This window comes from Sinocyclocheilus rhinocerous, unplaced genomic scaffold (assembly GCF_001515625.1).
Source record: "Sinocyclocheilus rhinocerous isolate Xijiao unplaced genomic scaffold, SAMN03320098_v1.1 scaffold1406, whole genome shotgun sequence".
Lineage (NCBI taxonomy): Eukaryota > Metazoa > Chordata > Actinopteri > Cypriniformes > Cyprinidae > Sinocyclocheilus > Sinocyclocheilus rhinocerous.
The window spans coordinates 225,928-248,386 of NW_015647095.1; the positions used below are offsets into that span (position 1 = coordinate 225,928).

Sequence of the window (22,459 nt, forward strand, 5' to 3'; positions counted from 1 at the left end):
AAAAGCAGTGGACAGATCCAGCAAGATAAGTATTGAAGATTTGGAATTCGCTCTTGCCAGTCTTAGGGCTTCAACAACTGAAAGCAAGGCAGTCTCGGTCGAATGTCCACTTCTGAAGCCAGATTGGTTGCTGTCCAGGAGGTTGTTCTGTGTGAGAAAGGCTTAGACTTGGTTGAACACAACTCATTCAAGAGTTTTTGCAATGAAAGGTAGAAGGGAAACCGGTCTGTAGTTCTCTAAAAGAGTTGGGTTAAGAGTGGGTTTCTTAAGAAGTGGGGTTATACGAGCCTGTTTAAATGTTGAGGGAAAAACACCAGTGTGAAGGGATGTGTTAACGATGTGAGTGAGTGCAGGTACAACGGCAGGAGAAATGGCTTGAAGAAGATGAGATGGAATAGGATCAAGCGGACAAGTAGTAGGATGATTGGAAAGGATGAGTTTAGAGACTTCTGCCTCAGAGAGTGGAGAGAAGGATGAAAACGAGTGTATGTTTGCTTTACTGATAGTAATGCTACTAATAAGGTTATTAATATTACAATTGTTTTTAGTATTAATAGTATTTATTAATAGCAAATTGTGCCTCCAATGTCACTGTTATAGTACATTAAGCATTTTAGAATCCCCCGAAACCGTGCCTTAAACTATAAACAATGCTGACTGTATGTGAACTTGAGTCCAAGATTAAAATAAAGCTCTATGAACCGCTCCATTGTGAACGTACGAGCTGTATGAACCACTAACTTACAAGCTGTAAAGTAAACAGGAAGTGTTTGTCCGAACTCAACTGGTTTTGCTAGGGAACGCAAAAGTTTTGCTAGGGAACACAATGTTTCTCGAGGGAACGCAAAAAAAAAAATTTCCTCCCACCCCGAATTTTTTTCCACCAACATGTCCCTTTAGGGGCTCCGTAGTTTAGAGTGTGGTATCAGAATTACCCTACTGTATGTTTTTTTTTTTTAACTAACCTCCTTCATCTGTGAATTTTGTGTTTGTTAACTAGGGACTTGAAGATTGAGAACTTCCTGCTGGATGAGTACAGCAACATTAAGATAGTAGGTGCGTGTGTCTTGCCGTTTGACCCTTTTTACATAAATGTACATCTTTTAATCTGAGGAAAGTTTTTGTCAAAGCATTCCTACTGTAATACATCAGTAGCTTGACCTTTGACCTCTGAGAATGACCAACCATTATGGTTACAGTAGTGTAAACAAACGTAAGCACACAGGAGGCACATCTCATTTACAATAAGTCGCTTCGCTTTTATCCAAAGCGACTTACAAATGAGGAATATCACAACTCATGATATGGTCATAATAATTGCTGTGATGTGACTGAATGAGTCAGTTCCATGGTTCTCTGTCTCCTTCATCCTTGTATTCACATATTTCATTGAAGGCTTCTGAAATCTGTATGATTTGTATATTATTCTTAAAGCCTAATTTCAAAAATGTCTAAGAAAGAAAAAAGCTACTTATTATTAGTCTACATATAGTCTGCTATTTAAAGTTTCTGTATCAATATAATGTATAATGTATGCATGTACACTAACATATGAGTGTGTTTGTGTGCAGACTTTGGTCTGAGTAACACTCTGAAGGCAGATTCTCTCTCTCTGGAGCTGCTGAACACTCAGTGTGGCAGTCCTGCTTACGCGGCTCCTGAACTGCTGGCCCACAGGAAATACGGGCCTAAAGTGGATGTGTGGTCTGTGTGAGTACACAAAGTATATGTGGATGTCTTCCATATGTATGTAGTATGCATTAACTTTTTTTGTTTGTTTGTTTTAAATGAAGATGGGTTTCTTTTTAATGCTGGCAGTTGATGAAGATTGTGTATGTGTTTCTGTGTGTATGTGTAGGGGTGTGAGCATGTTTGCCATGTTGACTGGCACTCTGCCATTTACGGTGGAGCCCTTCAATATTAAGCAGCTTCATCTGAAAATGGTGAATGGAGAAATCAGTGCGATACCATCAGACATCAGCAAAGGTAAAGTAAACACACACTTTCCATTGAATTTTCCATTGACTTTCTAAAGACGTTTACTTTTTATTGACCTAATAATGTTTATTAGTTTTTTAAATAATGGCCAAAAACCTAACCCTCACAGAAACATTTTTGCATTTTCATTATAAAATTATTTAATATGTTTATTAAGCAGTTTTCTTCATGTGAGCAATATATATATATATATATATATATACACTGAACAAAATTATAAACGCAACACTTTCATTTTTGCCCCCATTTTTCATGAGCTGAACTCAAAGATCAAAGACTTTTTCTATGTACACAAAAGGCCTATTTCTCTCAAATATTGTTCACAAATCTGTCTAAATCTGTGTTAGTGAGCACTTCTTTTTTGCCGAGATAATCCATCCACCTCACAGGTGTGGCATATCAAGATGCTGATTAGACAGCATGATTATTGCACAGGTGTGCCTTAGGCTGGCCACAATAAAAGGCCACTCTAAAATGTGCAGTTTTACTATATTGGGGGGTCCGAAAACCAGTCAGTATCTGGTGTGACCACCATTTGCCTCACGCAGTGCAACACATCTCCTTCGCACAGAGTTGATCAGGTTGTTGATTGTGGCCTGTGGAATGTTGGTCCACTCCTCTTCAATGGCTGTGCGAAGTTGCTGGATATTGGCAGGAACTGGAACACACTGTCTTATACGACGATCCAGAGCATCCCAAACATGCTCAATCGGTGACATGTCCGGTGAGTATGCTGGCCATGCAAGAACTGGGATGTTTTCAGCTTCAGGAATTGTGTACAGATCCTTGCAACATGGGGCCGTGCATTATCATGCTGCAACATGAGGTGATGGTCGTGGATGAATGGCACAACAATGGGCCCCAGGATCTCGTCACGGTATCTCTGTGCATTCAAAACGCCATCAATAAAATGCACCTGTGTTCATACTGTATATATATATATATATATATTTACACACATCCAAGTCACAGTAAAGACTATATAATATAATTGTAGAATTTTTATTATATATCATATTTTATATTTTAAATAAATTAATAAATAATTTTTACTGTATTTTTGATCAAATAAATGCCACCTTGATGACAATAAGAAACTTCTTTCAAAAATATTAAAAGAAATCTTACTGACCCCACACATATTCATATACTTGAAGATTTATTCCTAAAGGTTTCTACATCAAGACGAGATACAGAAAGAGAGCATTAGAAAGAATGAGAGATAAAAGGTGTGGAGAGCAGTGGTGCATTTCAAAGTGTCTTCTTCTCAATCAGATTGTGAGATCATCTGATCCAGCACATTAATATTAATTATCATGAATATTAATAACAGAGTATATTCACCAGTCGCAAAAAAAGATGCACTACAAACATGATGATGCAAAATGTCTGCTAGTGGAAGAGAACCCAGCCGGGCTTCCCAATTGGGTTGCAGATTACACTAGATCATTACGTAGTTTGTACATTACGTATGGTGAATTACCTGTTGTTTCTCTGAACCAGCACATACATTGTTTATTAAAAAGAAGAACATCAAAGTGAAGGAAACATTTAATGGTACAGATGCTCAGTGCTGTGGATAAAGTATGGTGGAAATGAATTATCATAGAAGCTTATGGTATGCCATTTTGTTGGCATCCTGAGGCTGCCTGTAATGGCATTCTAAGTGAATGAGTAAATGTGATCGTCACTGTCTGCTGACACAAACACTACCCTCACCTCAGTGCACACACACACACAGCCAGCGCTGTGCCAAACTGCCACTCTGATCTGTAGAGTCTCCCCCCCAGGTTGAGAAGGTGGAACAGGGGAGCAAAGTGCTTCTTAAATCTGATCTGCCCTTCTGTAAGAGAAACCTTGAGAAGTTCAGTCTGGGTCGGACACACACACATACACTCACTCCTCTGACAAATCAGTGTTGAGATCTTCTCTGTAAGGTTAAAACAGAGTTTTGAGACTCGTTTAGCTGTGTCAAGATGTCAGTGTTCTCGTTCTTTATTTCTCTCTAGCGGCTGTACAGTTTGTCTTGTCTCTCCTGGAGCCAGAACCAGCAAAAAGGCCAACAATAAAAGCAGCAATGGAGGATAAATGGTTGAATGAGGGTTATGCCAAAAGACCCCTTCATACTGTCACTCATAAAAACAGGTACCTGTAAAATGAAATCTTAATTCTAAGGAACAGACATAAAGATGCACAAAAAGACACAAACATCTTGAAAAATCAATTCAGCATTTCCTGATATCTGTATAAGTGGGTTCTTTGTTACGTTTTTAGGCTGCGTCCTGAGGATCTGAATACAGCCGTGTTAAACTACATGACTGAATCTCTAGGTTATGGTCTATCTGATATCATCCACACTGTCATCAGTAACAAGCCGTCAACCATTTTGGCTTGCTACCATCTACTGCTGAAAAAACTCACCAGGCATCAGAAAGTAGTGAGGACCATGAAGGTAAAATGATACATGCTTGATTTATGCATAAAGTTTTTAATGTTTTCAGAAAAAGTCTCTTATGCTCACCAAGGTTGCATTTATTTGATCAAAAATACAGTAAAAACTGTCATACTGTCAAATGTTATTGCAATTTGAAATAACTGTTTTCTGTTTTAAAATAATTTATTTCTGTGATGGCAAAGCTGATTTTTTTCATTACTCCAGTCTTCAGTGGAAACTGTGATACATGTTTTTTTTCCAGGATTTTTTGATGAATAGAAAATTCAAAAGAACATTATAAATGTTTTTACTGTCAGTTTTAATTGATTTAATGTGCCTGCTAAATAAAAGGATTGATTTCTTAAAAAAAAAAAGGACTTTTACTGACCCCAAACTTTTGAACAGTAGTGTATATCAGTATCACATTGGATATAGGTCAATATTTTTATATTTATATTTAAAATTATTTTATATTTAGTTTTTTTCCCAACATAGGTCAATGTCAGCCTATACTGGATATTAAATTTAATATCAAATTTCAAAAATCTTTAAAATACTAATAATTAATACTAATAATGTTAAATGTAATCTTTATCAAATCTCAACATACATACAATATAATGTTGTAATGCCTAAATTCGCTTATAGCATTTAAAATGATTAATTTTAGTTTTTAGCAATGATTAATTTGAGTTTTTAGCAGTTTATTTTTACGTTCACACAATATAATATTGAATTTTAATATCAAACCATTTATCTGTTTATCTATAATTTATCAGTTTATTAACCATAACATGAAAAAAAATCTGTATTTTAAAATTGATGCATCCTTAAATACAAGTGTGTTTATCAGCATTTCTTTTGTCCTACATCTTGGAGGAGAAAATGGATCACAATACATGCTATGATGCCTTCTAGGTTGACTAATTGTTAGGTTTTGGATCACTGCTAACATGTCAATGATTGTCCTCAGAGAGAAGAGAACAGTGAATGGAATCTTCTGAACAAGGGCTTGTCAAGAGGGAGAAGCAATGCAAGTGCAAAGAGTCAGCAGCAGGTGAACCGTCCAGCTATACGTCTCTATCCAAGAATTCCATTTTGTGTCTAAAATGATCATGTAAACACAAAACATTTAACAAACTGTTTCTTCACTAGTCTCCTCAGAGTGACGCAGCCAATGAGAGGAGCTCAAGGCAGGCCAGTAAGACCCAGAGGAGCCAGTCACAGGACAGAGATGCCCAGAGTGGCACGAAAAGGACAGCGGAGACCATCAGACCGAAGCAGCCAAGCCTAGTGGACAGAGCAGAGTCCCCCTCCTCCCTGCCCATGGATACAGCTAATGAGATTGCCATACTGGTCAAGACACAAGATGGGCTGATTCCTAAGGGTAATATTCATTTCTTCTATCACTAAGAGAGTGCTGCAATGATGGTGTATTTTTGTAGGCCAACCAGATAATCAATTAACAAACTTTTTCTGAATTTTGAAGCCTAAATACAATTGTCAGAAGTAAAAAGTGGAAGTTAGGCAAAAAACAAAATACACCACGATTGTACAACTTCAACATCACCACCACTAAGACAACTCTTTCAGGCTTTTTCATCTTAAAATCTAGAAGTTGGAAAGTTTGAGTGAGTAGATGAGTTTACCTGTTCGGCATAAAGCCGTTTAAGTCCCTGACAACCTCTGTAGTCCTATTTAGCAACCTTTTTTCAAGACATTAAAAATTACAATTGGGGTATTACTGATGTATTTTATAGAATTTTAAAAAAAGAAAGAAAATAAATCTTCATGTCTTCATGTTCTAGCTAGAGTGGAGGAAATAACCAACCAATGCATTCGTAGAGAGGTTTTTTTAAAAAGTTGTTAAATACAGCTACACCAGCCAGGACTTCTAGACATGTACTGGATAAGAACGTTCTGCTCAAAGCTGCCAGATACAACAAAAAAATGACTGGCACTCAAGATGCACTGAATCCAGTAAAACACATTTAATGTTTGCATAGTCTAATAAAGGAACAAACTTTTTTTGGCTGTTTAAGGAGATTTTTGTTTAGTATAAAATGTGATTTTAACCTACTAGCCTGATACTCATTTAATTAATAATAATTCATAACCTGAATAGGTCCCGTGAAGTAAATTACATTGTGCCCTATCACTTGAACCTGGGCAATCACTTAAGAGCCAGTCACAGAGCTGGTCATCATTAACAAAGCTTCTTTATGATGATTTAAAGCATGTTATCGTCCAGTCATCATCAATATTTACATAGTCTAATAGTAGTACATTTATCTCTCACACACATGTCCCGCACTGTCCCACAAAATCACATCTACTGTCCTGTAGCCAAATGGGTCACCCTATTTAGGACCCATACTTTATTAAAACTTTGGTTTAATTTAAAAATTCATACAATGCATACTCAGCTGACAGCATTTGTAACTGTGTATATTTCAGTCTTAACTTTCGGTGAGAAGGAGATGCTTTGTGTCTCACCGCCTAAGTGTTCCTGCAGAGAGGGGAGTGGAACCAAACTCTGTGACTCCGCCCCTTGTGATGCCACTGTAACTATAGATACCTCTAGAAACTCCCAGACAATGAAAACATCAATCAAACCACAAGATCTGAGACTGGCTTACTCTGACAAATATCAAGCGCTGGAATATGAACATCAGCCTGATGACAAGTTCGAGAAGTTGCAGACGTTCTACTCCGAGAAAGGGGCTTCTCCCAGAATGGGACAACGCTTTAAGGATGTATTACTGGCCATTGAAGAGAAAACCTTCAATGCTCGCCAACTCAGCGCCATGGAAAGCACAACACAAAGCTCCCCTTTACCTCGACTACGTCACACTGGAACGCTGAAGGAAGCCACGCCTAGAAAAGTCACTTGGGTCGGTCTTACGCGCCACACAGCACTTGACACAGGCTCCTCGCCTTTCTTAGTAAATGGGTCCAAACCGCCATTGTTTCCATCTCACAGACAACAAGCTCTCGTCATTAAAAACCTGAGACATGCAAAGGAGAAGAGGAACACCGGAACGGGAGGGGGAGGAGGGATCGGTATCCCCAGTAATACAGCAAAGAGAAACTCTGTACAGTTGCGAACAGCTATACAGTGCAGAGTCACGGACCTCAACTTACCAATGCTTCCGTCTGCTTTACTAAACAAATCTGACAAAAAGACAGAAATACTCCGAATGGATTTCGGGTGACATTTTAGGATCTGAGGCCTTCCCAAAGGGAAAATGCTGGGTTCAATACAAGTCAGGTTCAGTCGACTGCATTTGTGGCATAATGCTGATTACCACAAAACAAATCCTTTTGATTCATCCCTCGTTTAAGGCAAGACACTACAGGCAAAACCATAGTTTTTTATGCACTGGGCAATTTTGCATCCCTAACATGTCAGACTAGTGTAAAGAAAGTATTCAAAATACAGTACAAAAATACAGTGTTTATATTACTACACTCTGTTTGCATCTGTAGATTTCAATGACAATACATATCTTTTTAATGTTTTGTTTACATTTTATTTATAATGTGCTTTTCTCACACCCAAATCACTACAACAGAGTAAAAAGACAAATAAAATACAAATAATACAGTATATGATACAAAACAAGACAATATAAAACAAAACAATACCCTAATCAGCAGCTGACACTTAGGCCCAATTCCAATTCTACCCCTTAGCCCTTCCCCGTTCCCCTCCGTTTCGCGCTTTCACGTGAAGGGGTAGGGGTGTCTCGATTCTCTTTTGGTTGGAGGGGTAGGGGGAAGGGGAAGGGCCAGACAGCCCTTCAAACGAAGATTTTTCGGGACCACACTTCAAACGAAGGGGGATGAATTATCTCAGCGTAAACCGGCTTCAGCGGCAACATGGCTGCCCGAGCGAACAAAAAGACACATAAATGTAAGCTTTCAAGGGACAAGGGGAAGGGGTATAAAATAGAATTGGGATTGGGCTTTAATCATGGCCATGTTTAAAGGCCATTTTCTCAATTTCAGTACACTCAACAACTTTTCAGTTTTATTCCTGTCTATATTCTGAAGGTTTTTGCAGAGAAGTTTGTTCATATATCATCCGCCTGGTTTATATAAAATTGTATTCCTAAAAACATGGTAAACTGTACTTTTTTCTGGCTTTTGACAATATTTTGCGATTTATGGAGTGATTTAAACATTTTTATAGAGAGGGATTTGGATATCTATTTTTTTTAACTCTAATATATTAACAAAATGTAACAAGAATTTCGAACATGACTTTATTCAATGTTCAGATTTCTGTTTGAGAAATGTAAAATTAGCACAGATTATTTGCATTATTTTAAACATAACATTTCATAACAATTTTCTGTGTAAGTACTGTGATTAATAAACTGGTAATTTCTATAAGTTAAAATCTTTACCTTATTCACCTGTAGTGTTTTGCCCTAAATTCGCTTCCACTGTAAGTGCCTCACTCTAATTTATTTGTGGTAATCAACATTATGCCAGTTACTGACAATACGCTATCTGCTTCAGGAAGAAGAATGAGAGTTGATATGCTACCATATTTAAATCAACATCTCTTGATCCCATTACCTCCCCTCTTGCCCTCCATTCTTTTTCCTACCCTAATCCCTTGGTCCCAATTTGACTACTCTTGATAGTTACTTCTTAATTGTCTGGTTGGGATTTGACTGACGCCTATTGTAGGTTTTAAGCTGCTATCATGTTTCTCGCTTTCTGAATGAATGCATCTCAATGGCATCACTCAACTATGCCAGTCGGTGCCAAAGGATGAGGATCCATAAGCCAGCTTGTGAGGAATATGGCTAATATAATTGAAGTATTATATTAGCTTTTTGTTTGATGCTTAAAAAGTACAATAAATTTGTAAACTATTATTCAGGAATGTGGCAATGTAATTTTGGTACGTTTTTTTTTTTTTTTTAGTTTTTACAACTTATCTTACAAATAAATTGACAGGATACACAATACTGGAGTGCTCGTCTAATTGTAGACATCTAATTAGGCTAATTTAAGGGTGTGTGTGTTTTGTAACGTGCATGTTAAATGAGCAACTGTGTTGCGGCTGCTCCCCAATGGCCAGAAGGGTTTTGAATAATGGACATGTAAAGGAATCTTTCCCTCTTTTCAGATGGTGAGGAGCTCATGAATTATGAACACTTTGTTTTGGTACACGATATGGTGCTGAGGGGGCTTGGCCTTTGTGTGTGCGCGTGTATAGATATGTGTGCTGGAGAGAGATTGATCCGAAGTGAGTGTGGCATGTCTGCACCTCAACTCAGACTTGTAACCACATAATTCCCAAAGAGCCAAGTCAGACACTTAAAGTATCCTGCGATTATATAATCCAGCTTTTTGTCAACAGTTTTGTATGAATTTGATTGCATTAGGTAACGATATAACACAACCAAGTGGCATCTGCAAACAAATCTGCTCTTTTCTCCAAATTAACTTCACATGTCTAGCCTTTTTGAAAAAATACTTTTAACCCATTTTGAGGTCAAGATAATTTTTAGTAAATGTACACTACCGTCCAGAAAGCTTTATTGAAAAAAAGGATGATTAAAAAAAAAAAAAAAAACAGTAATTGTTAAAACTATTATTAAGGTTAAAAATAACTTTTATATTTTAATTTATTTTAAAATGTTTATTCCTGTGAATTTTCAGCAGCCATTACTCCAGTCGTCAGTGTCACATCCTTCAGAAATCATTCCATTATGCTGATTTTGTTCTCAAGAATGAAATGTTCAAATTTGTAATTATCAATGTTGAAAACGGCTTTTGTGAAATTGTCTTTACTGTCACTTTGATCAATTTAATGCATCCTTGCTGAATAAAAGTATTAATATCTTTTTAAAAAAAAAATTTAAAAAAATCTTACTGACCTCAAACATTTGAAGGGTAGTGTCAATTCTCCTCAAATTCATACAGGTGTTTAATATGACGGAACATCTTTGACCTATTAATCTTTTACAACTACAAATTGTTCATATGCATTTCATTATTCATTTTAAACAATATGTCTGTTGTTTTATAATGTAGAACATGCCAGCTTTCTTTTTTATGAGTGATTGAAATACATTTCTATGAAATAAATGTCACTTGGTTGAATATTTTGCAATATAATGCAATAACTTTCATTTTAACTGTATCTTACATGTCCAAGTATGTGAACATGTCCAGCAATACATCAAGCAGTGGTCTGACCTCAAATAGACCAATGACCTAATGTCTGGACAATACCAGGGTGCTACCATTACCTCCAAGATAATCCCATCGGTCTCCGCTTTAAATTAAACACACCATAGAGTAGAAGAACTAATATGTACCACCTCAGTGACTTAACTAGAAGGATGCTACAGGGGTATCTTACTGTACCAAGCAACCCAGTGATGAAGAGGCACATCACCTCAGTTCCGTGGGAAGATCACGTCAATGTATTAAACCCACGAGACAGCCAGGAACAGAACATAAACCCGTCCCATCTCTTATTCTTATTCCACGGAGAGAGTTGCATTTGCAGTCAATTAATTTGGCATATGATTTTATCCAAAGCAACTCTCATTACATTTAAAGTATACATTACTCTTTTTTTTTTTTTTTTATAATTTTGTGCTTTTTCTGGGAATTGAACCACGACCTTGGCGTTGCAAGCGCCATGTTCTACTGTTTGAGCTTCAGGAATGTTAATAACAATTTATCCAGTGGCGTGTGTCAATGTGACCAGGAACCTGTGAAGCCCAGTCTTGCCTTAAACAAGCCCAAACTTGCCTAACACCAAATATAATAAATCATTAGTCAAACTGGGACATTATAGACTGGACTTAGGCTACTTTTCCAAGAGTTTGTGTTTACTGGTCTGACTAACGTTTTCTACATATTTTTCTTTGAATATAATTAGAAATAATTCTAAGAATAATTATAGCCTATTCCCATGACTTTTCAGGCCTGCATATCAAGATTTTAAACAATTATGTGAGAAAATGTATAATAATCTAGAATTAAATGCCTCAATGAATGTCTAATTTGATAAGTAACTCATACCTGTCAACATTTTGGGTACCAAAATACGGGACGGGAGGGGGGAGGGGCGGAGTCAAAAGTAACTTTTTAAATTCTATTCTTTTTATATTCATTTAAATAATAATCATCAAACAATTATATTCATTTAGTAACAAATATCTTAGTGTAGGCTATATATTTAGAGTTTTATAATTCATTATCTTATTGTCGATCCACCAGTTCACATTTACAACTGCGTGTTTTCTGCGTAAAAATAAGGGTCGTTTTTGGCTTTGGTCTAAAATGCAAATTCATTCTCTGCCAGCAGGTGGCGCTTTTCGCCAGGAATATAGCCGTTTCCCCAGTAACCGCAGGGAACAAAGCAGCGCAGCACCCGACTTAGAAACTTGCAGAGGCAGCAGCGCTCATATTTAATCATTTAAATAGCCTTTTTGAAGTGTAAGCTATATCTCATTGTACATGTAAATATACATTTACATGTATATTTAGTTTTTTTTTTCACTGGAGCACCACCTTAGTCTTCTCCTATTTCTACCAGTGATCATTGTTTCCTTCCCGCGGTACTCCCTGCACAGATATCAATAGCATCACTGGGCTGTAGGTTGCCAAGTTGAGGGGACAAATGGGTTGAAATTTGTACGAGTCGATCGTGTGAGAAAGATACGTTTCATACAAGATCTGGCAACTTGGACAACCTTGGAATTTGTTGTCGTGATTATTCATATAATGAGGTTTGGCCCATACAAATTATGGGAGTTTTACCGGAAGCGAATGTAAATAGCCTACGACCAGTGGGATTTTTTTTAATAGAAAGATTAAAAATACGGGAGAAATACGGGAAAATATTTAAACGGGATGATAGCGGGATAGAATGGTAAAATACGGCAGAATCCCGGGGAAAACGGGAGGGTTGACAGGCATGAAGTAACTATGTTAAACCAGCATATCTTGTTTAGCAAACACCGGCGCGATCAAATAGCACGAGAATTTTAAAGGCCCACATGGTGCTTTGGTGAACTGAAGGGTCCGCGGCGTTTAAACCGTACCTGGAGTTTATCGTCACTGATGTACGCGCCGTTAATCCCGGGTTGAATAAAAGTTGAGTGCCGGTGTAGTGCCGAAATTTGCACCCTGCCAAATTATGCACCCCCTAGTATTGGTAAATTTAGGAGTAGGGGTGGGGTTGGGATTAGGCAATCAGGTAGTGACTTCAGGGGGTGCATAATCTGGCAGGGGTGCAGAATTCGGCGCAACACCGGGGCTTCTGGGTGAAGCAGAAGTACCACCACAGGCTAACAGTAACCCAGGTAAAATTTAGCAAAACTACATGCATTAGCGCACGAGGCGGGAAACACGTCTTCAAATTCAAAAATTTCTGTGTAACTTGAGGTGCGTCAGAGGCTGGACTGTCAGCACCTCGCCCTGACTCGCGTTTCCCAGGAAATAACGGCTATACACCGGCCTTCTCCGGTTTCTAATGACGTACATGCATTATTGAGCGCGCTCTCCCGGTCCCGCTCGAGGCACCGGGTCAGCCTCGTACAAAACGAACTGCGCTCCAGGAACATTACACTGACGCTGTCGTTGTTTAATTCATGCAACCTCCCATTAACTGTCAGTTAAAGACCAGGACTATCCCGTCTCATTGCAACACGGGTGTTAAAGCAATTCAATAATGCATATAGTTACTAAATATGGTTTAAAACAAAGCATAATAAAAACTGTCACTCTGGACTGCATCACACCAACACTTTTTGGCGGCTAAACTACACGTGGAATGTCAAAGCTCACTAAAGTCAAACTACAAGATCAATGCTTACTGCTAACACTTTTGTAACAGATCGATCTACATTTATCTATCCATCTCTGTGCGTGTATTTATATTATACACACACACACACACAAGTGAACTAGTCCAAATGATTTACATGTGGTGTAAACACATCCCAGAATCATTAGACTAAACGTAAATTTACATTTACAGTTATGCATCTAGCTTCTACTAAATGCATAAATGTAAATATCTCAGGATCATGAAACTTCACAGAACATCAAAGAGCTAATCAGACATAATATATACAAATTTTACCTAGATTGCTAGGGGGGCAGTCATGGCCTAATGGTTAGAGTCGGACACCATACTTGGCCACATGCCATGTCCTTTCCTTTCCTTTTCTTTTCAAAAGTCAAAGCACACATATACGTGCAAAATTTCACAACTGTTATAGGCTATTGTATAATCCAGCAGCTCGTGATGTTTTCAGTGTCTGTCAGAGCAGCGGAGTTCACAGTAAATGAAGCAAAATGCATCTCTGCATGTGCTGAGTTTAACGTGCATTTGGAAGCACAATGTACACATAATTTCCAACATTTTTAGATAGAGGTTTACAGCATTTCACCAGTATTCTGCTGAAATGTGAAACATTAAAAGCTCAAGAATTTGAAGGTTTGAAAGAAGAATTTAAGACATGAATGCGTGTCAAATAAAACATTGTAACAGTATCACATTGTTTTTAATTTACAGTATTGCAATTTAAACTAATTATAAAACACTGAAGACAGAAATAAATTAGTTAATAAAAATTTTAACTATTATTGTTAATAGTTTGGTTCCTAAAAACACAAGTGTGAATAATGTGGACTGAGACACTATCACAACTAAATTGAGTCCACTTTAAAGTCCATCTATGAAAGTTAATCATATCGCAGTTCAAATGGCAATATAACAAAAAAGTTTTGTAAATTTAATGTAAAAATTAATTTGTAAATAATGTTCAAAATAAAACATTTGCTTAAAAACACTAAATGTTTTATGTTTAGTCATTAACCAACATAAGTTAATGCAAGATTGTTAAATTACTGAGCGTTCACTTCAAATAAATATTTTAAGTCTAAGGGGTTTGGCTGACAAAAGTCGGGGAACTCCTGAATGAGGCGGAAGGGCACAATGTCTACTCGGTTCTCTCAAAACTTGCTTTCACATTTCGCATGTTCTCTATTGGGATACAACTTTTTATATTCAAAAAAATATATGTGCATTAACTAAAGAAAAATTACCAAAATGTGCAATGCAATGGTATTATCTTTCACAATAAGGGTTAATTCCATGAAACAAAACATTGGTGGTGCACTATTCAGTACCTGAAACACAGATGATGTACTGTGCCTCTGAGTGAAATCCTGCCTGTCCTGGGACTGGGGTGTCAAAATCTGCAATAGGACAAAATGATACCGTGGATACACTTACATTTAATGGGGCAGCACAACACGATAATGTTACAACATGGCTGGATTTGGTTTGACAATATGCAGAGGTTTGAGAGGTTTCACCCCACTTTAGATTTAAAAATAAATAAATAAATTTAAAAAAAATTTTTTTACATTTGCTTGTTCTTCAAAGCATCACACAAATGCAGTTATACAGCACTTGTTAAGAGTCCTCCTGCAACCAAAACAGTCACATTTAATAGTTAGTTTAAACTATTAAATGTGTTAGTTTAAAAATGATAAAAGTGACACACAAAACACATCAAGCAGCCACACTGACAGCAGCCTCCTCTGATATTCTGTGCACTAAAAAACTTAAAATGTGCTGATTTGCGAAGTGAATTTGACCCTCAGAGGCACTACCATCAGACTATGCAAAAATAGGACGTTCTACTGCATAAAAAGAAAAAAAGCGCCATCTGCTGGCTAAAAGCTTTCTGATCTAAATTTTGCAGGAGTGCCCTTGGAAATGACTGTCATCGCACATTCTTTAACAAATAATATATTCCTGGACAATAATTAGATACTGACATAATAACAAAGAATGACTTTACTTGGGATATAGCAGTTAAAGTATAAGTTCTTTATCCATGTCATTTCTCAATTCATGTGAAACAGAAGGTATTTGGAGGATAAGAAATATGCATCCCATTATATTATGAAGATAAAATAATAAAAGATGAACAACAATACTATGTTATAACAACATGAATAGACTGTACATGTTTAAACATCAATCGATCGGGTCTCATCTCAGAGAAACATGATATATGGAGGCATGAGGTTCCAGAGTGAGTGTATAAGTGTAAAACATACACATATATACATACAGTACATATGCGCATACACACACTCACTCATCCATATATTTACACATACAACTCACACAACACACTTCAGACAACCAGTGAAAGTAAAAAATAAAATAAAAATCCTATTACCGGTATATAAGCCCCTCAGTCCACCAAACAGAAAGTAAGATACGTAAACGAAACAAAAGAACATAAAAACAGACTAAATGCTGGAATGAGCTTGATGCAGGCCATGACACCTGCAGTCTGCAGCTTTAACGGACATGTCGACGGCACACAGACTAGTGCTTTTATCGTGTTTATAGACGGAGCGAGGTTTGACTCGCTCACTCCAAGTGCACCCTCTCCTGGTCAGGGTTTGAAGCGCACTCTTCATTCAAGCACAAATAAACTCAATAAAAGCCGACTAGTGAAGCAAACAAAAAGAGAACCGGAAGAAACTGAAAATCGGCACGCGGCCACACCATCACCAATGTAAAAAGGAAACAAAAACAAACAAACAAATATCCCAGTTGCAGGAGTTATACAAATTCAATTGGTCAGATGAGGTTGTGGTTTGAGCGGTGTGTGATATTATAGATAACAATTTGTGGTTGCTTAAATTTGTCTTATGTCATTATTACAATTTTGTATAATTGTAGAGATCAGCAAAAGCACCATAGATTTAAATAAGCATCTAACATCCCTGTTCCCTCATACATATAAATAAGTTTCATATTAACTGAAAATTAGACTCTTTTCAGTCGGCTTATACTGTCCATTATAGAAACAATTAAATAATGCCTCTTATTGAAAAAAAAAAAAATCCCCAAATTGAGCAATTGAGGCCAAAATTAAATGTAAATAAAATCTTCAAATCGAATAAGCTGAAGACATTCATCACATCATATGTGTGCATTCATCATCATGTGGTTTGCGCGTGACTCATCTGAGAGCATGTAAGTGAGATTAACCGTTCAAGGCTCCTAGCATCTCAGCTGAAAAGCACATTTCCTTAGGAAACAAGCAAAATCCCCAGCTTCACGGATACCAGACAACCAAACTGTCTCGGCTCGGAGCGAGCAACACGATACAGCTCTTTCTGGGAGGAATGGGCTCTGTTACACAGCTGCAAGTCGAGGCACTGTAGGTCCTGGGCTCAATGGGTCCTGTTTTTCTGAGCTATTGAGTCCCATGGTGTAACTGTGTGTCTGAGCCCAATATGTCCTATGGTGCAGCTTCACCTCTGGGCACAGTGGGCCCTGTGGTGCAGCTCTGCCTCAGGGCTCTGTGAGCCCCACGGCACAGCTCTGCCTCAGGGATCAGTGGACCCTGTGGTGCAGCTCCATTCATTTGTTGATTGAGCAGCATCCTCAGAATAAGGCGGCGCATTTAGTCAGTACAATTTGGTTTCCTGTTGTTAGCTGTGTCTCCTTGGTGATTGGTGAGAGTCGGCTAGCTGAAGAGCATGCTGAGATTGCTTAAACCTCAGCAGCCTTCAGGCCGATTTTTTCCTCGTCTTGTCAGTCCGAATTGGGTTTCTTTAGTGAGAAAGCGTATATGTTAAAATGATCACTCAGCTGCTTCACCTGCACAGGGAGAGAGAAGACCATAATGAGAAATATTTAAGTGTGCTTGTGCATAAAAACATGACTGTTGCAAAAGATAATTACATATTTATTATAATATATCAAAAAGTTGAATAAAGGATAGTTTGAATAAATAGTTAGGATAGTTATGTATATATACAGTGGGTACGGAAAGTATTCAGACCCCCTTAAATTTTTCACTCTTTGTTATATTGCAGCCATTTGCTAAAATCATTTAAGTTAATTTTTTTTCCTCATTAATGTACACACAGCACCCCATATTGACAGAAAAACACAGAATTGTTGACATCTTTGCAGATTTATTAAAAAAGAAAAACTGAAAAATGCTCAGTATTTAGTAGAAGCACCCATTTGATCTAATACAGCCATGAGTCTTTTTGGGAAAGATGCAACAAGTTTTTCACACATGGATTTGGGGATCCTCTGCCATTCCTCCTTGCAAATCCTCTCCAGTTCTGTCAGGTTGGACGGTAAACGTTGGTGGACAGCCATTTTTAGGTCTCTCCAGATACATACATACATACATACATACATACACACACATACATATATATACACATACAATTTATTATTATTAGTTTAATATATAACCATCTTAAAGTAAATTAAAAGATTCTTCATGACTAATGAACTAATGAGCAGTCTGTGTGTCTTTACTCACAACTGATACTCCATAGTGTATGTGAGTGAGGATGACTACGGCGGTCCATATGTAAAGGACGATAATTTCACCATTCTGCAAAGTCCCAGATATCACTAGCAACACCACAGCGGTCATCGGCAACAACAACAAAATCAGTGGCTTACATCGAGTATTACTCATCTGGCATACAATGAGCTTGCACTGAGAGAGAGAGAGAGAGAAAACTTGTCAGGAGCAGACATCTGACAAGATGTTTCAAATGGAACTGAAAGACATCCATTGTCATGGCTGCACAACTTGTTTATCTACAGCAGAGAGCTAGAGGACAGAGTACACTCACAGTAACATTGGAGAAGGCCGTTCCCACCATGAGATAAAAGATTCTGGGTTGCTTCTCGATGATGTCTGTAGGAGAGAGACTGATCCACAGTGTAGACAGCACAAACAGGAGGACAGGAGAGAAAAACGGCAACAAGGCCTCATACACCGAACTGTGCTTCAGGGTGTTATTACGGTACGCCCTATAATAATACAGAGAGAAAGAGTGAGAACAAATATCCCTGTTCCAAAGCATACAATATTTAATAGAGAATCAGAAAGCTACACAGTATGAATAATTTTTTTATGTAGTCCAAGGCACAAGAGGCCTGGAATGAAACTTACTTAAAGACATTGTAGAGGCTCATTGGCAGTGTTACAACAAATAAACAACCTGTTTAAAAAAAAATGAATGAGGAAATCAGATCATCCTTTAATTTGCAAGTTTGGCCTAAAAGCGAATGAAAACGCAGCATTTGAAGTATTAACTGCCAATGACGGGGCAGAGTTCACTCACCAACAATCATAACAGTGAAGAGATTTCTGTAATGAACATTCCCAATAACAGGTTTGTACCATGTTTCCACACCAACCACCGCTGTTACTATGTACACGACAGAGATAGTCTGGTATAGAGATGGAAAAAAAGACATTAATTAATACAAACTGTAAAATGTATTTCCATTCAAGTATCACTAAAGTTTCCATGTGCTGTGTATGACATACAGAAACTAAATTCTACCTTCAAGAATTTTTTTTTATTTTATATTTTAAAATACACCACTGCTCAAAAGTTTGCGGTCAGTATGATTTCTTTTTTTACTTAATACTTAAAATTAATGATTTTATTCAGCAAGGATTCATTACATTGTTTACAAAATGACAATAAAAACTTTTATAATGTCACAAAAGATTTATATTTCAAAATAACTAACTTTCTGGAAAAACAAATATATATATATATGGAACAATTATTTTAAATAGTAATATTTCACAATATTGCTGTATTTTTGATCAAATTTTTTGAAGGACAGTGCAATTTTAATATTAAAATAAATAATTTTACAAGTAAAATTATTTATACATTAGTATATTTTAGTATAATATTACATATTACTAATATAATATTAATATTGCATAATATATATAGTTTATGGCAATATTTTAATAGTTTATAAAAAACATTTTCTTTTCATTAGTTTATTTTTAAGGGAAAAATATACCACTTGACTGATGTCGTAGCCCCAGGGCAGGAACAAAATCCCAGTGTTGTACTTCTCCCAGTGGGACAGTATGAAGGAAAACAGGACGACCCATAACAGATAATACAGCGTCACCACTCCGACGCCTGTCTCACCCCGTCCGAAGACAGAGTACACTGTAGCGACGAAGAACACACATGCCCAGCTGTCCAGGCCGTGGTCAAACAGCTCACCCAGTGGAGTGCTGGAGTTTGTTCTCCGAGCCTGTTTGCCGTCCACACCATCTGCATGTACACACACAACAAAATATATTTCAAAGTCATATATGCAAGCATACACACATTCCCACACAAACATGTTTCCAATCTTGCTACCACATTCACATAATGTTTCAGAAATTCTCTGGATCCTAGACATAATGTTCACAGCTCTTCCCTTAAACTAGTGTTAAAAAGCAAGCCTCTGCAAATTTGCTGTGTTCATATGCAAATGTGTCTTCTGTGGCTGTATTACGGTCAAATGTCCTTCTTGGTTAAAGGGCTAGCGAGTTATTAAAGTATACAGCACACGTCAGTAGGTTTATAAATGTACACATGTGGGACTAAAAATAAGATTTGTGTCAAAATCAGATCTGTGCATTAGGCTCTAGTATAAATGAATCCTAACACACCTAATATGCGACCCTGGACCACAAAACCAGTCATAAGGGTCAATTTTCTGAAATTGAGATTTATACACCATCTCAAAGCTGAATAAATAAGCTTTCCATTGATGTATGGTTTGTTATGATAGGACAATATTTGGCCGAGATACAACTATTTGAATATCTGGAATCTGAGGGTGCAAAAAAAATCTAAATATTGAGAAAATCACCTTTACAATTGTCCAAATTAAGTTCTTAGCAACGCATATTACTAATCAAAAATTAAGTTGATATATTTACAGTAGGAAATTTACAAAATATCTTTATTGAACATGATCTTTACTTAATGTCCTAATGATTTTTGCCATAAAATAAAAATCAATAATTTTGACCCATACAATGTATTTTTGGCTATTGCTACAAATATACCCCAGCGACTTAAGACTGGTTTTGTGGTCCAGGGTCACATATTGTCTGTTTTGCTGATAATATTAATCAAACAATACTACTGAAATGCACAGCTCCATAAGCATTTTGTTCATTTTAAGATCAAATGCCATTATTTTAATTAGCTCATGTTTAGCTTTTTAAATAAAGGTGCGTGTTCAATATCATACAGGTATTTGCAGTGTTAATGAGAATTGTGAATGTTCTGAACAACAACTTGAACAATCTTTTAACTCTATTAGCAAAAATGTGACTTACACACGAATAAATTGATTTTGCAAAATGATTCAGAAAGATTAAGACCACTATCTGACAGAAGATTGGTCAATTAACATTAGTACCATTTAAAAAAAAACAAAAAAACACTTACCTAAGGTATAGGCCAGAAAATTGAACAAACCAGCAGCTATCCACACCCAGCTTGGCACATGTGTATAGCCTTCCCCTGTGCCACAAAACAACACCCACCAAATAATCAATGCCATTTGTGAGTAGGTACAATCTCAATTAGGATAACAGCATTAAACTTGAAAATATACAATAAATTGCACAACAAATTACATAAATGAAACATACACACAATACATAACATAAACAATGCGCTCAATTAATTATGTAATGTAATAATTTATCACTTAAAATAAGTCCAAAAATAGTAAGCAGCAGCATTAAACTAAATGAATTGCTATAAAATATACCCATAAAAATACCTACATTTTTAGTTCATTTATGAAGAATGAATTTAACTTTTCAATGCTACATATCAGTGAAAAACACTGACTTCAAAATGTTTTGTCTTCATTACTACCTAATGGAATCAGATTTGTTACTAGCACCAACACTTTTTTTTTTTTTAAACAGAACTTGTTTTAATCATTTACTCCACAACACTGAATGTACAGTGTGTGTATATGTGAGGGAGCTGCTATGTGCACAGGTGTGGCTGTGTATTAACAGATGGTTAGCTGATAATTGAGAGAATGATGAGCTGGAAGTGAGACCTTGATCCTTATAAAGAACATAAAAAAAAAGAATGTACTTACACAACCTTTTTCTTATCATTGCACATAATCATTAATTGGTTATTGTTGTAATCATAACAAATGTGTTAAAGTCTCTAAGCTTTGAGAAAGAGAGCATTACCCACAATACCCTCTCACTAGTGCATCAAAACCAAAACAATCATACACACGCAGTTTATTGACCTCACCTGAGGCATAAAAGTCAAAGTCGAAAAAGGACAGCAAGGTGAAGGTGAGTACCAGGAACATGAACCCTGTAAATGTGATGAGGTTTGGGGCAAGCCATGTGGGCAAGATCTGAGACAGCGCGAGAAAGAGAGAAATTAGCAAGCTGCAAATGGTCAGATCTTTCTCGCAGGTAATCAGAGCCAGATGGAACATTCATTAATGTTGCATATATGCAATTCAATGAAAGCAAAACACAACGTAATGTTATTCTTTTCATGTAAAATACCTCTATACATTCATGGATTCGAAATATTTTTATAAAGATTAACAGACAAGTAACACATTTTCATAAACGCATCTTTATAACACAAAATAACATGCAATAAAAACATTTTAATATACAATATGAATAAATTTAAAAAATAAAATGCTATACTAAAATTCTAAATTTCTAATTACAAAAATAAATAAAACGCTATACTAAATTTTAAAATGACTAAATTACTAAATAGAAATATTACAATTTGATAAAACTGTATAGTTAATACACAATTTTAAAATGAAAATTAATAAAATATTGCTGTTTGTCATATTCACAGCCTTGAGTTTTAATGCATCCACTTATATAAATAAAATAAATGCATTTAAATAGTACATTTAAATAATACAAATAAATATTAATCTATAATAATAAATTATTATTATTTTATCTGATATGAGAGACTGGATGCCCTTTTATATTCTGGTAACATTCAAAACGACAGTCGTGACTCTCACCTTCACTACCGAGTTCCAGAAGGGGTGCATGACGTAGATAGAGAGGGGGTTGGAGTCAACCGCACTGTACTGTAAAAAAAAAAAAAAAAAAAAAAAAAAAA

The 22,459-nt window shown here is 36.5% G+C and overlaps 2 protein-coding genes across 2 annotated transcripts in view; one reads left to right on the forward strand and one right to left on the reverse strand.

Moving 5' to 3' along the window:
- Positions 1 to 7,647, forward strand: part of LOC107708771 (hormonally up-regulated neu tumor-associated kinase homolog A-like) — a 16,767-nt gene extending 9,120 nt beyond the window's left edge. Inside the window, exons 3-10 of the mRNA XM_016513079.1 lie at positions 1,001 to 1,056; positions 1,572 to 1,710; positions 1,859 to 1,986; positions 4,008 to 4,143; positions 4,273 to 4,450; positions 5,406 to 5,489; positions 5,588 to 5,819; positions 6,890 to 7,647. Coding sequence (XP_016368565.1) covers positions 1,001 to 1,056; positions 1,572 to 1,710; positions 1,859 to 1,986; positions 4,008 to 4,143; positions 4,273 to 4,450; positions 5,406 to 5,489; positions 5,588 to 5,819; positions 6,890 to 7,647 — 1,711 coding nt within the window. The remainder of the gene's footprint in view (positions 1 to 1,000; positions 1,057 to 1,571; positions 1,711 to 1,858; positions 1,987 to 4,007; positions 4,144 to 4,272; positions 4,451 to 5,405; positions 5,490 to 5,587; positions 5,820 to 6,889) is intronic.
- Positions 7,648 to 15,272: 7,625 nt separating this feature from the next.
- Positions 15,273 to 22,459, reverse strand: part of LOC107708808 (ethanolaminephosphotransferase 1-like) — an 11,875-nt gene continuing 4,688 nt past the window's right edge. The window contains exons 2-10 of the mRNA XM_016513126.1: positions 22,359 to 22,427; positions 21,602 to 21,710; positions 20,762 to 20,836; positions 19,323 to 19,585; positions 18,617 to 18,725; positions 18,445 to 18,493; positions 18,122 to 18,302; positions 17,800 to 17,982; positions 15,273 to 17,117 (exon numbers count right to left, since the gene is read on the reverse strand). Coding sequence (XP_016368612.1) covers positions 17,052 to 17,117; positions 17,800 to 17,982; positions 18,122 to 18,302; positions 18,445 to 18,493; positions 18,617 to 18,725; positions 19,323 to 19,585; positions 20,762 to 20,836; positions 21,602 to 21,710; positions 22,359 to 22,427 — 1,104 coding nt within the window. The 3' untranslated portion in view covers positions 15,273 to 17,051. The remainder of the gene's footprint in view (positions 17,118 to 17,799; positions 17,983 to 18,121; positions 18,303 to 18,444; positions 18,494 to 18,616; positions 18,726 to 19,322; positions 19,586 to 20,761; positions 20,837 to 21,601; positions 21,711 to 22,358; positions 22,428 to 22,459) is intronic.